Genomic DNA, 15,150 nt, shown 5'->3' on the forward strand with positions numbered 1-15,150 from the left:
ACATATAGCCCCATATCATAACACTCTCAGGATGTTTCATTGCAGCTGTCATACACTCTAGGACACAGTCTTCCTTTGGCTTTCTCCGAACATAACGCACTCCGTCACTACCAAAACTTGATATTCTCGTTTCATCCAGGGCTGTGGAGTCGGTAAGCCACAGTTGCGACTGACTTCTGGATTTTATCAGGTTCCGACTCCGGCTCCGACTCCTTCATAAATGGCCAATTCATAACAATAAATTTACTGTTGTCAAATATTAACATTGTGCTTATTCAGTTTCTCACCATCATATAAGTAATCAGACCACTTAGAGCAAAAACTATGTTTATTAGAATACAATTAGAATATAGCAAATAACTTTTATAAACTTTTCTAAACTCTTGTAAGTAAATATGCAATAACCACTGTTATGCAGTTAATAAGAAGAAATCTATAAAATTTGTCCTCAGAAAAAGTATTGCCTCTGTCACATCCTCCTTCATGGATGCCCTCAAATCTCATCTACCGTATATACTCAAGTATAAGCCGAGATTTTCAGCCCAAATTTTTGGGCTGAAAGTGCCCCTCTCGGCTTATACTCGAGTCATGATCGGCGGTGGGGTCGGCAGGTGAGGGGGAGAGAGGACTGTCGCATACTCACCTAGTCCCGGCGCTCCCCCTGCCTGTCCCACGGTCTTCGGTGCCGCAGCTCTTCCCCTGTTCAGCGGTCACGTGGGACGGCTCATTAAAGGTATGAATATGGACTCTACTCCCATAGGGGTGGAGCCGCATATTCATTCCTCTAATGAGCGGTAACGGTGACCGCTGAGAGAGGAAGAGGCTGCGGCACCCGGAGACCAGCTGTCCGGGATAAGGAACCAGGGACGCCGGGAGCAGGTAAGTATTACATATTCACCTGTCCACGTTCCACCCGCCAGGCGCCGCTCCGTCTTCCGCGTCCTCTTGCTCTGACTGTTCAAGTCAGAGGGCGCGATGACGTACAAGTGTGCGCGCCGCCCTCTGCCTGAACAGTCAGTGCGGAGAGACGCCGAGACGGGACGCTGAGGAGCTGCAAGCAAGAGAGGCGAGTATGTCATTTTTTTTTTTATTGCAGCAGCAGCATTCTATATTGCACAGATTTATATGGAGCATCTATGGGGCCATAATGAACGGTGCAGAGCATTCTATATTGCACAGCTTTATGTGGAGCATCTATGGGGCCATAATGAACGGTGCAGAGCATTTTATATTGCACAGCTTTATGTGGAGCATCTATGGGGCCATACTGAACGGTGCAGAGCATTATATATGGGGCACAGCTTTATATGGAGCATCTAAGGGGCCATAATGAACGGTGCAGAGCATTATATATGGCACAGCTTTCTATGGAGCATCTATTGGGCCATACTAAACGGTGCAGAGCATTATATATGGCACAGCTTTATATGGAGCATCTATGGGGCCATACTGAACGGTGCAGAGCATTATATATGGCACAGCTTTATATGGAGCATCTATGGGGTAATAATCAACGTTGCAGAGCATTATATATGGCACAGCTTTCTATGGAGCATCTATGGGGCCATACTGAACGGTGCAGAGCATTATATATGGCACAGCTTTATATGGAGCATCTATGGGGCCATACTGAACGGTGCAGAGCATTATATATGGCACAGCTTTATGTGGAGCATCTATGGGGCCATAATGAACGGTGCAGAGCATTATATGTGGCACAGCTTTATATGGAGCATCTATGGGGCCATAATGAACGGTATGGAGCATCTATTTTTATTTTTGAAATTCACCGGTAGCTGCTGCATTTTCCACCCTAGGCTTATACTCGAGTCAGTAAGTTTTCCCAGTTTTTTGTGGCAAAATTAGGGGGGTCGGCTGATACTCGGGTCGGCTTATACTTGAGTACATACGGTAATTATTTTGAGAGCAGAGAACAACCTCAGGTTTTTAATTCTGCATTCACAATCCAAATGACAATTGCTTTTCCTAAAAACATTTGTACAAAATTATTGCCAGGTCGTACAACTGATATAGTGGTCAGTAATACTGTTATTCCTCATGTACTCACAGTTAACTGATGCAAAGTTTGTTGAAAGGATAATACTTCTTAAGGTACTGTTACACTAAGTGACGCTGCAGCGATATAGACAACGAGTCGATCGCTGCACCGTCGCTGTTTAGGTCGCTAGGAGACGTCAAACACGGCAACAGCAGAACAATGCAGGAGCGATCCAATGACGTACTTATCGTTCTCGCTGGTTGTTAGCTCCATGAAAAAACATTGCAGGCATCGTTGCTTTTGCTATCAAACATGACGAATCACGCCAACCTGACGACCAAATAAAGTTCCGGACTTCTAGCTACGACCAGCGATGTCACAGCGGGATCCTGATCGCTGCTGCGTGTCAAACACAACGAGATCGCTATCCAGGACGCTGCAATGTCACGGATCGTTGTCGTTCCCGTTGGAAAGTTACTCAGGGTGAAGGTACCTTTACAGTCTTCTTCTTCTGAGTAGCAGCTATGAGATGCTTGGAAGACACACACCAAACATCTAGTCTAGAGGAGGAGCTTCACTACTAAGAATTTGCAACACATTTTCACTTTCAGTTTCATACATTGTAAGTAGGAAGGTTGGGGCAGCATGAGGTTAACCAAGTATAAGATTAGATAAGGGCAGTGGAGAACAGTGACACACAAGAAGTAAAGGTACCGACACACATAACGATATCGTTAACGATATCGTTGCAACGTCACGCTTTTGGTGACGTAGCAACGATCCCGCTAACGATCTCGTTATGTGTGACAGCGAACAACGATCAGGCCCCTGCTGGGAGATCGTTGGTCGTTGGGGAATGATCAGGACCTTTTTTTTGGTCGCTGATCACCCGCTGTTATCGCTGGATCGGCGAGTGTGACGCCGATCCAGCGATGTGCTCACTTGTAACCAGGGTAAATATCGGGTTACTAAGCGCAGGGCCGCGGTTAGTAACCCGATATTTACCCTGGTTACCATTGTAAAAGTTAAAAAAAAACAGTACATACTCACATTCCGATGTCTGTCACGTCCCCCGCCGTCAGCTTCCCTGCACTGACTGTCAGTGCAGGCCGTAAAGCAGAGCACAGCGGTGACGTCACCGCTGTGCTCTGCTTTACGGCCGGCGCTGACACAGTCAGTGCGGGAAGCTGACGGCGGGGGACATGACAGACATCGGAAAGTGAGTATGTAGTGTTTTTTTTTTTTACTTTTACAATGGTAACCAAGATAAATATCGGGTTACTAAGCGCGGCCCTGCACTTAGTAACCCGATGTTTACCCTGGTTACCCGGGGACTTCGGTATCGTTGAAGACAGTTTCAACGATGCCGAAGTCGTTCCCCTGATCGTTGGCCGCTGGAGAGAGCTGTCTGTGTGACAGCTTCCCAGCAACCACACTACGACTTACCAACGATCACGGCCAGGTCGTATCGCTGGTCGTGATCGTTGGTAAGTTGTTTAGTGTAACGGTACCTTTAGAAATGTCTCTATCTCCAGCAGAACTGCTTATCACTGTTGTTCATAGTTTGGTAGAACATATATATATATTTGAGTAACATTTATAAAATTCATATGAAAGTTCAATTATGAAATATTAATACATTTTTTTTTAAAGCTGAAGTCGGAGTCGGTACATTTCTATCGACTCCGACTCCAACCAAAACTAACTCCGACTCCATGACTTAGACTCCACAGCCCTGGTTTCATCACTCCAGATTACTTTCTTCCAATCTTCAGTTGTCCATCTAAGATGTTCTTTGGCCCAGGAAATTCTCTCACTTGACTAAAAATTAGGAATGGCTTTTTCCTTGGTGTTTCTGCTTTCAGACCGGCATCAAGTAATTGGCGACGTACTTGATGTCTTAAGTAGCGGCACACGTGACCGCTGGCAGCAGCAGTAAGCCGGTTCCTGACAATGCGCGCTACAGAAGAGCAATGAATACTCACTGCTCTTTGCGCGCACAGTCCCAGTAAGTATTCCGACAGCTGTGCTCTGCTTGTGAGCAGCGCATGACGTCCCTGCCATGCGCTGCTTACAAGCATAAAGCAGTTGCTGGCATCGGAGCAGGACGTTGCGAGGGAGCGCCTGGTAGGTAAGTGTAATGGTTTGGATTTTTTAAATGATTTCTGATGGGGCCATGCATACCAGGATGGGAATGGGGATGGGAGCCAATTATAAGGATGGGGCCATGCATACCAGGATCAGGGTTGGGGGAAAATCAAACCAGAATAGGGATGGGGCCCTGCATGCCAGGATAGGGATGGGGCCATGCAAACAAGGATAGGGATGAGGGGGCCATGCATACCAGGATAGGGATAGGGCCATGCATACCAGGATAGGGATGAGGAGCAATGCATACTAGGACGAGATGGGAGGCCCTGCATACCAGGATAGGGATGAGGAGCCATGCATACTAGGACGAGATGGGAGGCCCTGCATACCAGGATGGGGGTGGGGACATGCATACCAGGATAGGGATGATGAGTCATGCATACTAGGATGAGATGGGGGACCCTGCATACCAGGATGGGGAAGGGGCCCTGCATACCAGGATAGATATTAGGAGGTATTAGGAGCCATGTATACCAGGATGAGATGGAGGGCCCTGCATACCAGGATGGGTATGAGGCCCTGCACACCAGGATAAGGATGGGGCCATGCATACTAGTATAGGGGATGAGGGCGTTCATTCCTGCCAGGATAGGGATGAGGGATTCTTGCATACCAGGATAGGGATGAGGGGGCCATGAATGCAAGGATAGGGATGAGGGGGCCATGTATACCAGGGCAGGGATGAGGGGAACATGCATACCAGGGCAGGGATGAGGGGGCCATGCATACCAGGGCAGGGATGAGGGGGCCATACATACCAGGGTAGGGATAAGGGGGCAGGGATGAGGGGGCCATGTGTATCAGGATGGGGATGAGGGGACCATATATACCAGGATAGGGGATATTAAGTGCAGAATTGACATTTTTTGCTTTATTTTTTTTCCTAATTTACTCCTCTAAAACCTAGGTGTGTCATATGGTCCGCTGCGTCTTATAGTCCGAAAAATACGGCATTAGTGCTACTTGGCCTCCCCTCACCACCCCTCAGCAGTTATGGAAAACCTGCTGCGTGGTTGCAAAAAAAAAATAAAAATATGAACAACACCTGAAAGTGAATTGAATGTGTGCAAATAAAGAAGAAATTTGCGTGAAAATAGAATTTTGAGACCTATTTTTATAACAATAATATTAATTTAAAAAAAAAAAAAAAATTCAGCTGCCAGGCCCCCACTGTTGCTGGTATCGCCAACCAATCATCTGGCTTATTCTTCTAGCGGGGGAATCACGCGACTGATAGCTGCAGCCAATCACCAATCAGCAGCTGGGAGATGAGGAGCAGTGGAAGTCCGGTAGGTGAGAATGTAAAAAAAAAAAAACAGTAATGGACAATCCCCTTTAAAAGGCCGAGGGCCAATCTATGGCTAAAACAACCCTCATGGTAGATCCCTTCTCCATGTGCGCAAACACTCCACGTTGGTGGTACTGGTATGTATCTCACAGGAGACGGTCATCAAACATATAGATAAGTGACCAAATCAATACGAAAAGGTCTCGCCTACAGGATTAGGAGACGGAAGAAACGTATAGATTTCCAATTGTAAATACATTTATGGATACCACGTAAATATACAGTAGTCATAGATAAACTTAGGACCAACGCAAATATCTGAAAATTAAGAATTAGTCCTTAAAAGGGACTTATGCTTGTTTATTGCCATACCAGACCTGAATAATGGTGAAAACCAGGTGCTCAAATCCCACTGTGTGAATGGAGCAGAAGTGAGCCTGTGCAACCACTGCTCCAATTACTCTCAAAATTGGCGGGGGTCCAACCTCCCCCAAGACCTCTGCAGACCTGTGACCTCTTACAAATGCAGCGAAAGGATCAACCATTTGGGTGGCTGTTCCTGGCTCTACAATTTAGGTAAATAGGACTGAGTTGTAGTACTAGGCACTGTCACTTATATTTTGGTCCTAAAGATAATGTTGATAATCAATGTTGAAATGACTTTTTCCAAGGTATTTCATCAAAGGCTTTGTTTAGGATCAACTCGCTTCCGCATTGCCCCACTGGGACACTTTACCAATCAGCACATATTGTACTTTTACACTATTGAATTGGATGCGTGTAATATACATGCAAGCAGGGATGTGGAGTTGGTAAAGCAAACCAACGACTCCGACTCCTCAATTTCCCTGACTTCTGACTCCACAGCACTGATTACTACTGAGCATGTAGAATAATTTTAGCACAGATTCATCTCAACTAAAAGCTGAGATTCTAACATCAGGAATAGAACAGACATTTATAGGACATTCCATAACTTTCCCAAATGATTGTGCAAACATTACAGCACATACTCCATTGTACTACTGTACCCAATTTATAATATATTTTAGGAGTTGAAGCCAGTCCATTTTATATGCACTCCGACTTCACTGCCCTGCCTGCAAGCAGGTACGCGAGTATGGAAATGTACAGAAAGCCCTAGACTTATGTTGGGGTATCAATGTATGATCAGTTGCAGACCCAACCCCAGAGGCTTAATCGATTTTACCTAGTAAATATTTGAGTTCTCTTTTGCACAAATGTCAAATTAGTAGGTTTTAATTCACAAAAAAAACAGTGGTGTAAAAGTATGAAACAAAAGATAACAGTTCTTTGTAAAAACCATCAGCAGGAATGAATATGTAAATTTTAAAAGGTCACCACCGCCACATCGGAGCAAAGTGACCAAATGACAGCAAAGTAACTGGGATGCAAAGTGACTTTGTGACAATGATGAGACTAAATGCGTTCGACTAGCACTTTTATAATGGCACAACAATTAAGGCTCGATTTTCTTACAAGTTGATGCTTACAAGTTGGCGATTTATTCCTTTCGCAATAACAACCAAAAATGTCAGGTTCAGATGGGAAATCTAGAAGCTTAATAGTTCGTTAGATGAAAAAGAAAGAAAAAAAAAGATCAATGCTGCTCTCCGATGACAGTACAAGAGGAAAATAAAATGCTGTCATACCTTTACTTTTCCCAGCTCTAAGTCAAACATAATAAACGGGAACTTTTTTTTTTTTTAAATAGTAAGTATTCTGATAAACTAAACAGGTGTGGATTATTCCAGTGAGACCAACAATGACCGTCTTTCCTTCGGAGAAGACTGCAGCCAGTCATTAGCTTCAGTGAGGAAGTCTTGAGGAGGCGGAGGACACATGGGGGAGTCGGACACGCCGTCGTCATCAGCTCCAATCTTTATTAATTACCAGTCTTTGGTGAGGATGTGCAGAGCTACACCGATGCCAATGATTGGTTTCGGGGGGAGATTTAGGTAGTTGGGAACATTATACTGCAGAACAAACCAGTGACCAAGAAATGGTGAAAGATTTACCAGGCAAGTACTGTTTCTTTCATTATTTAACTCAATTCTTCCCCTTGGATCAGGTCAGAAAACCCCTTTAGATTCATTATATTAAAAAAGGCTTTGCCTCTGTGGTATTGGAGAGGTGCAGAGGGACTCCAGCAATCCGGACAACTTCAGAACAGTGCTTACAAAATCTATAGCAAAGAGCATGCAAGCACAGTTGTGGTCCATGTCCAGAAGAACTGCTACCTCTGCTAGACTGCAGAAGTAGACTGTAACCTAGGCAACGAGTAGTACAAAATAGAATTAAAAATCTGTCCATTCTGGAGAAATGTACTTTTCACTTCTCAAGAATGGAAGGGATTTAAAACTTTATAGTTTACCGCATGTTGCCTATGGTCACCTATAAAGTCTAGCAAAAAGGTGTCCGGTTTCCTAGACAAGGAGCGCACACTTGGCAATCAATAGGCCACACAGCTTGTAAGATCAGCTCTGAATCTGGCCAGATCACTGGATCCAGTCAGCTTAATCGGACATATACTCCTCTGATGCTGCAGTAACTCAGCCTGAAGAATCGGAGAGCGCACATTTTCAGAGCAAGTATGCTACTGTCAATCTTAACCATAGCTCCTGAAGAAAAAAGATTAGATAACCACTTTAATGTTATCTATCCTACACTTATAGATTGCAAAAAGCTAGGAAAGGCAAAAAGTGTGTCTTCCCTGTACATAAATGAGAGGAATAAAAGAGAGACAAAAATCAATTGACTTGTAAAATAAAAATATTGTGACAGTGCCCCATATTGCCATTCAGACAACCGCAACTGACTAGAGTCGATCGATTTGCTTCCAAATTCAGTATAAAAAGGACTTTATGTTCTTCATTCGGGAATTCATGATGGGCAGCAAAGATCTGTAATCAAAAGAATCTGCAAAATCTGAGGGAAAGGATGACACAGAGTATCTCGATCTCTTACGTCCCCCGTTCACAGAACCTCAGCGATGTATCATGCGCTCCTATTCTCCAGTAACGGCAGCTCAACGACAGCAGAGATTATGTAAAATGACAGAACAATGGTTACCCGTGTGTGCTAAATGGGGCGCCGGCGGTGAAATCCAGAATACAAAAGGATGGACACATGTCCGAGACAGAGAAAGCCCAAGGCTTCATCAAGTAACAATTTTCCTTCTTTATTGTGGGTGGGAGGGAGTGGGGGAGATACAAGAAAAAGAGCATGCGAGGACAGATATGAAATCACTCACCCCTGCCGCAAAGCCCAAACTTCCATCTAGGATATGTCTCTATGGGAAAAACACAAAAATTATGTCAGTAAAGTGAATGGACAGACAATAAAACATGAGATTTGCTCTTAGGATGCTCTGTTGCCAGATGGGTGATGGAACCAGAAAAGCTCATGGTGCAGGAGAAGCCACTTTTAGGACCACTGATGGCGGTTTACCAATAGTAGCTTAGATTCTGCGCACGGGAACAAACACAATATAACACAAGATTTGCACTTAGGATGCTCTGCTGCCAGATGGGTGATGGAACCAGAGAAGCTGCTGGTGAAGGAGCAGCCAACTTTTAGGACCACTGATGGCGGTTTACCAATAGTAGCTTAGCTTCTGCCCAGGCGCCAGCGAGTCACTAGTACTTTCACTCCCAGTGATTTTATTAAACTGGGGCATCACAAATGACATTCTTAATATGCAGGGAGGGAGGAAGGAAGTTGGGAGTGCACCATTTCTGCGCTCCGGAGATCACAGGGAGCAGAGGTACCTGGGACTCACCAGCACCTCTGCAGAAGTTACGTGAAGCCAATGCCCATAGAATGCCGGAACACTAAAAAGGAGCTGCAGCAGTCAGAATGCTCAGGCGCGGGATTTCCGACCGCACACCTGAACTCATAGGGACAGAGTGACGATGTGGGAGGAGAAAGACAGGACAATGAAGTGAGGAGACAGCGTTATCTTCCAGACAGTGTACCCCCATAGCCTGGAAGAACTCATTTACACGAAGTGATAAAAGATGAGACATACAGCTATGACCTTTTTTCAGCAATCTATAACCTGTGTGCTCATATTAATGGGTTAGATCGCCGCCCATATTACCCTTAAATGTGTATGAAAGATGCGCATCTCAGTACGTCCCCTTCATGGCAAGCAGAGATGACATGCGTGCCAGGCTCTCTAAATCCTTTCTTAAGGGAGCTCTGAAAATTACTTTGTAAGCGTACTACAGAGGACACGTGCCTAACACATTAGCAACCAGACATGATATAGACACTGATGCAGATGTTATCTCCTGGATGAGGATTTCATCATAAAGAGCAGCCCTAGACTTGGTTTACAATGCATCATGGCAGACATTAAACCAATGCCGATCAGCTACTGTCAAGCAAAACAGCATCTCCAAGGACAAAGAATGATTGTTAATAGGTTATCCTGTGAGCATTGATCTATTGTTTAAAATGATGTCTTTGCTTACAAAGGACGATACGTTACAGAGAACAATGACTTTTATGTCAGCTTAAAAATCATCCTTCATGGAAGTAGTAGCAGCTCCAATCTGTGGCACGTGAGATGGGCATAAAGGCCAGATTGCAAGCAAATTGTTTTTAAGACATATGAAGCCACAAAATCGCATGAAGTGTTGTTAGATGATTGTGCAATTCCCATTCTTCATCGACGTGACAGTTATTGCCACTTGTGAGAGGGACAGAACAATGAATAACTGGAATGACAGCAAAAGGTGCACGGAGGAGAACCTCTGCAGGATTGGATCGTCAAATTAGAAGAACGGCGTGTAGTGAGCTACTCTGCACTGCAACAGGGTAACAAGGTTACAGTCTGTTTAGAAAGGATCGTAAAAATCGGAGAGGAGGAGGGGTTTGTCTCTATGTAAAGTCTTGTCTAAAGTCCACTTTAAGGGAGGATATTAGCGAAGGGAATGAGGATGTCGAGTCCATATGGGTCGAAATTCATGGAGGGAAAAATGGTAACAAAATTCTCATTGGGGTCTGTTACAAACCCCCAAATATAACAGAAACCATGGAAAGTCTACTTCTAAAGCAGATAGATGAAGCTGCAACCCATAATGAGGTCCTGGTTATGGGGGACTTTAACTACCCGGATATTAACTGGGAAACAGAAACCTGTGAAACCCATAAAGGCAACAGGTTTCTGCTAATAACCAAGAAAAATTATCTTTCACAATTGGTGCAGAATCCAACCAGAGGAGCAGCACTTTTAGACCTAATACTATCTAATAGACCTGACAGAATAACAAATCTGCAGGTGGTCGGGCATCTAGGAAATAGCGACCACAATATTGTACAGTTTCACCTGTCTTTCACTAGGGGGACTTGTCAGGGAGTCACAAAAACACTGAACTTTAGGAAGGCAAAGTTTGACCAGCTTAGAGATGCCCTTAATCTGGTAGACTGGGACAATATCCTCAGAAATAAGAATACAGATAATAAATGGGAAATGTTTAAGAACATCCTAAATAGGCAGTGTAAGCGGTTTATACCTTGTGGGAATAAAAGGACTAGAAATAGGAAAAACCCAATGTGGCTAAACAAAGAAGTAAGACAGGCAATTAACAGTAAAAAGAAAGCATTTGCACTACTAAAGCAGGATGGCACCATTGAAGCTCTAAAAAACTATAGGGAGAAAAATACTTTATCTAAAAAACTAATTAAAGCTGCCAAAAAGGAAACAGAGAAGCACATTGCTAACGAGAGTAAAACTAATCCCAAACTGTTCTTCAACTATGTCAATAGTAAAAGAATAAAAACTGAAAATGTAGGCCCCTTAAAAAATAGTGAGGAAAGAATGGTTGTAGATGACGAGGAAAAAGCTAACATATTAAACACCTTCTTCTCCACGGTATTCACGGTGGAAAATGAAATGCTAGGTGAAATCCCAAGAAACAATGAAAACCCTATATTAAGGGTCACCAATCTAACCCAAGAAGAGGTGCGAAACCGGCTAAATAAGATTAAAATAGATAAATCTCCGGGTCCGGATGGCATACACCCACGAGTACTAAGAGAACTAAGTAATGTAATAGATAAACCATTATTTCTTATTTTTAGGGACTCTATAGCGACAGGGTCTGTTCCGCAGGTTTGGCGCATAGCAAATGTGGTGCCAATATTCAAAAAGGGCTCTAAAAGTGAACCTGGAAATTATAGGCCAGTAAGTCTAACCTCTATTGTTGGTAAAATATTTGAAGGGTTTCTGAAGGATGTTATTCTGGATTATCTCAATGAGAATAACTGTTTAACTCCATATCAGCATGGGTTTATGAGAAATCGCTCCTGTCAAACCAATCGAATCAGTTTTTATGAAGAGGTAAGCTATAGGCTGGACCACAGTGAGACATTGGACGTGGTATATCTCGATTATTCCAAAGCGTTTGATACCGTGCCGCACAAGAGGTTGGTACACAAAATGAGAATGCTTGGTCTGGGGGAAAATGTGTGTAAATGGGTTAGTAACTGGCTTAGTGATAGAAAGCAGAGGGTGGTTATAAATGGTATAGTCTCTAACTGGGTCGCTGTGACCAGTGGGGTACCGCAGGGGTCAGTATTGGGACCTGTTCTCTTCAACATATTCATTAATGATCTGGTAGAAGGTTTACACAGTAAAATATCGATATTTGCAGATGATACAAAACTATGTAAAGCAGTTAATACAAGAGAAGATAGTATTCTGCTACAGATGGATCTGGATAAGTTGGAAACTTGGGCTGAAAGGTGGCAGATGAGGTTTAACAATGATAAATGTAAGGTTATACACATGGGAAGAAGGAATCAATATCACCATTACACACTGAACGGGAAACCACTGGGTAAATCTGACAGGGAGAAGGACTTGGGGATCCTAGTTAATGATAAACTTACCTGGAGCAGCCAGTGCCAGGCAGCAGCTGCCAAGGCAAACAGGATCATGGGGTGCATTAAAAGAGGTCTGGATACACATGATGAGAGCATTATACTGCCTCTGTACAAATCCCTAGTTAGACCGCACATGGAGTACTGTGTCCAGTTTTGGGCACCGGTGCTCAGGAAGGATATAATGGAACTAGAGAGAGTACAAAGGAGGGCAACAAAATTAATAAAGGGGATGGGAGAACTACAATACCCAGATAGATTAGCGAAATTAGGATTATTTAGTCTAGAAAAAAGACGACTGAGGGGCGATCTAATAACCATGTATAAGTATATAAGGGGACAATACAAATATCTCGCTGAGGATCTGTTTATACAAAGGAAGGTGACGGGCACAAGGGGGCATTCTTTGCGTCTGGAGGAGAGAAGGTTTTTCCACCAACATAGAAGAGGATTCTTTACTGTTAGGGCAGTGAGAATCTGGAATTGCTTGCCTGAGGAGGTGGTGATGGCGAACTCAGTCGAGGGGTTCAAGAGAGGCCTGGATGTCTTCCTGGAGCAGAACAATATTGTATCATACAATTAGGTTCTGTAGAAGGATGTAGATCTGGGGATTTATCATGATGGAATATAGGCTTAACTGGATGGACAAATGTCTTTTTTCGGCCTTACTAACTATGTTACTATGTTACAGAGCCTACGGCATCAAACAGTCTACACACGCCATCAGAAGGCCCTCGCATGATATTAGGCTACGTGCCAGACATCCAGCTACAGCTGCATTCACCTCATGCCACCGCTCTCAAAGGTGGTCATGGTGCAGAGGAGAGCAAAAATGGAGGATGGAATGGAGGTCTGTCCTGTTCAGCAAGTAGGCATGCTTTTGTTTTGAATGCAATGATAGCCGGATATTGCTTTGGAGACCACATAGGTAACTCCATGAAGAGGCCTCCATGAGGGAACATCACCATCACAGCGGTCCTACTTCCGGGATTATGGTGCTTTGTGGCATGATGTGCGGTAGCTGGATCCTTCTAATCTTCATTCCGAGTCATTAACAGTTCAATGATACATTGATTTGGGGGTGGAACCAGTGGTGCGGGAAATTTCTCCAGTGTCTCAGGAGTCTTTTCTACGGGACAACACAGGGCGGCATGTTACTAGTGCTGTGAGCAGCCTGTGTGGCCTAATAGTGCTTCCATTGCCTGCAGCGTCTTTGAACTTGTCTCCCATTGAGCACATCTGGGACATCAATAATCGGCAATTGCGGGAGCTGCCAGAATTCAGCGGGTAGAACTTTCTTCAGATAACCATTAATAACATTCACTGCAAGTGCAGAGATTTCTGAACATGATGCTCACACTCCTGACTGAGTAAACCCAGATGTTTTAAAAATGTTTTTTTTCTTCATTTTTTCACCATTTTCAGATCAGTAATACGTCTACCATCCTGTGATTTCCATAATTTAACGACATATCCTTCATGGTGTTGAATGTTGAGTAGTGTAGTAGCAACAAAAGCACTAAAACCACATTCAGCTAACCATACAATCTAACCATACACAGCGGGTGATATAGAAAAGTTATGGTTAATCAATAGTCCAAAAACAAACATGTAAAGTCGCTTATATCGTCTACAAAAAACAAATAAACAGCATCATCCTCCAGTCTCAAAAAAACAGAAGTATTTTAAAATTGCTGCTAACCATTATGCCGACATCCTAAGCTGCAAAATCAGCGTTGGGATTTAGTTTGAACATAGTAAAAAGGATTGGCCAAATATGAATATTGCAAAAATTGTAAAATATCCAACTAAATCCTGGATTCATTGCAAATCTAATCCCCCATTCTCTGTGCTTCAGCCTAAATCTGGAAGGCTCTATGTAGAAATATCAGTCTGCTAAACCATTAGCTTCATGGGGGTTACTGGAGCGGTCCCGTCACACTCCAGCTCATAAACTGGGGAGCATTAGTCGCCGGCGTCAGAAGGATTATTGTTCTGTCAGTAACTCTCTGCTCGGCCTTGTCACTTTCTATCAGAACAATGTGGACTTCAGATCTCAGGAGACAAGCGGCATCTTCTGCGTTAGGCTCGCGGACAAGTCATCCTCTCAGTGATACCCCCTTATCTGTGGGTGTTTTTGGTGGAAATGGAATTTATAAAATCCAGTTGGTGACGGAAGAATTAAACTACAGCTGGTCAACGTACTGAATATGGAAAGTAAAGCAAAGATTACCATAAGTAATGTGGGTCTATCAGCGTCACAAGAAAAATGAATAAGTCATTCATATTAAATGTCTCAGAAAAGTCGCTAATCGTTTTTGGAATCTTCAATGATGGAAAATAGTTCAGATACGATTAGATCCATCTCAAAATATTGAACTAACAATAAAGAAACAATGCACAGCAACAACATGAAGGAAGGAAGATCAGAAGGAAGCCACATCACTACTGCACCCTAACCTTAAGGCTATGTGCACACGTTGCGGATTGGGGTGCAGAATTTTCCGCACAAAATCCGCATCTCCTGGCAGAAACCGCAGGTGCAGATTTGCCGCAGATTTTGTGTGATTTTGATGCGGAATTGATGAGGATTTTCTGTGGTTTTTACCCCTGCGGATTTCTTTTATGCAAAGGGTCAGAAACGCTGCAGTTCCGCACAAAAGAAGTAGCATGCTACTTCTTTTGTTCCGCAGCAGTTTTCATGCGGATTGTTCTGCACCATTAGCACAGCTTTTTTTTTTTTTCAATTGATTTACATTATACTGTAAATCACTGTGCGAAACTGCAGCGTTTCTGCTCG

The 15,150-nt window shown here is 43.6% G+C and overlaps 1 protein-coding gene across 4 annotated transcripts in view; it reads right to left on the reverse strand.

Moving 5' to 3' along the window:
- The window catches only part of SLC39A11 (solute carrier family 39 member 11), a 724,893-nt gene that overhangs the window by 614,208 nt on the left and 95,535 nt on the right, over positions 1-15,150 (reverse strand). For 2 of the 4 annotated variants that reach the window (XM_069750717.1, XM_069750716.1), the window contains exon 3: positions 8,713-8,751. The exons of the other annotated variants lie outside the window; for them this stretch is intronic. In XM_069750717.1, coding sequence (XP_069606818.1) covers positions 8,713-8,751 — 39 coding nt within the window. The remainder of the gene's footprint in view (positions 1-8,712; positions 8,752-15,150) is intronic. 4 annotated transcript variants of the gene reach the window in all.

The sequence above is a fragment of the Ranitomeya imitator genome, chromosome 2 (assembly GCF_032444005.1).
Source record: "Ranitomeya imitator isolate aRanImi1 chromosome 2, aRanImi1.pri, whole genome shotgun sequence".
Taxonomy (NCBI): Eukaryota; Metazoa; Chordata; class Amphibia; order Anura; family Dendrobatidae; genus Ranitomeya; species Ranitomeya imitator.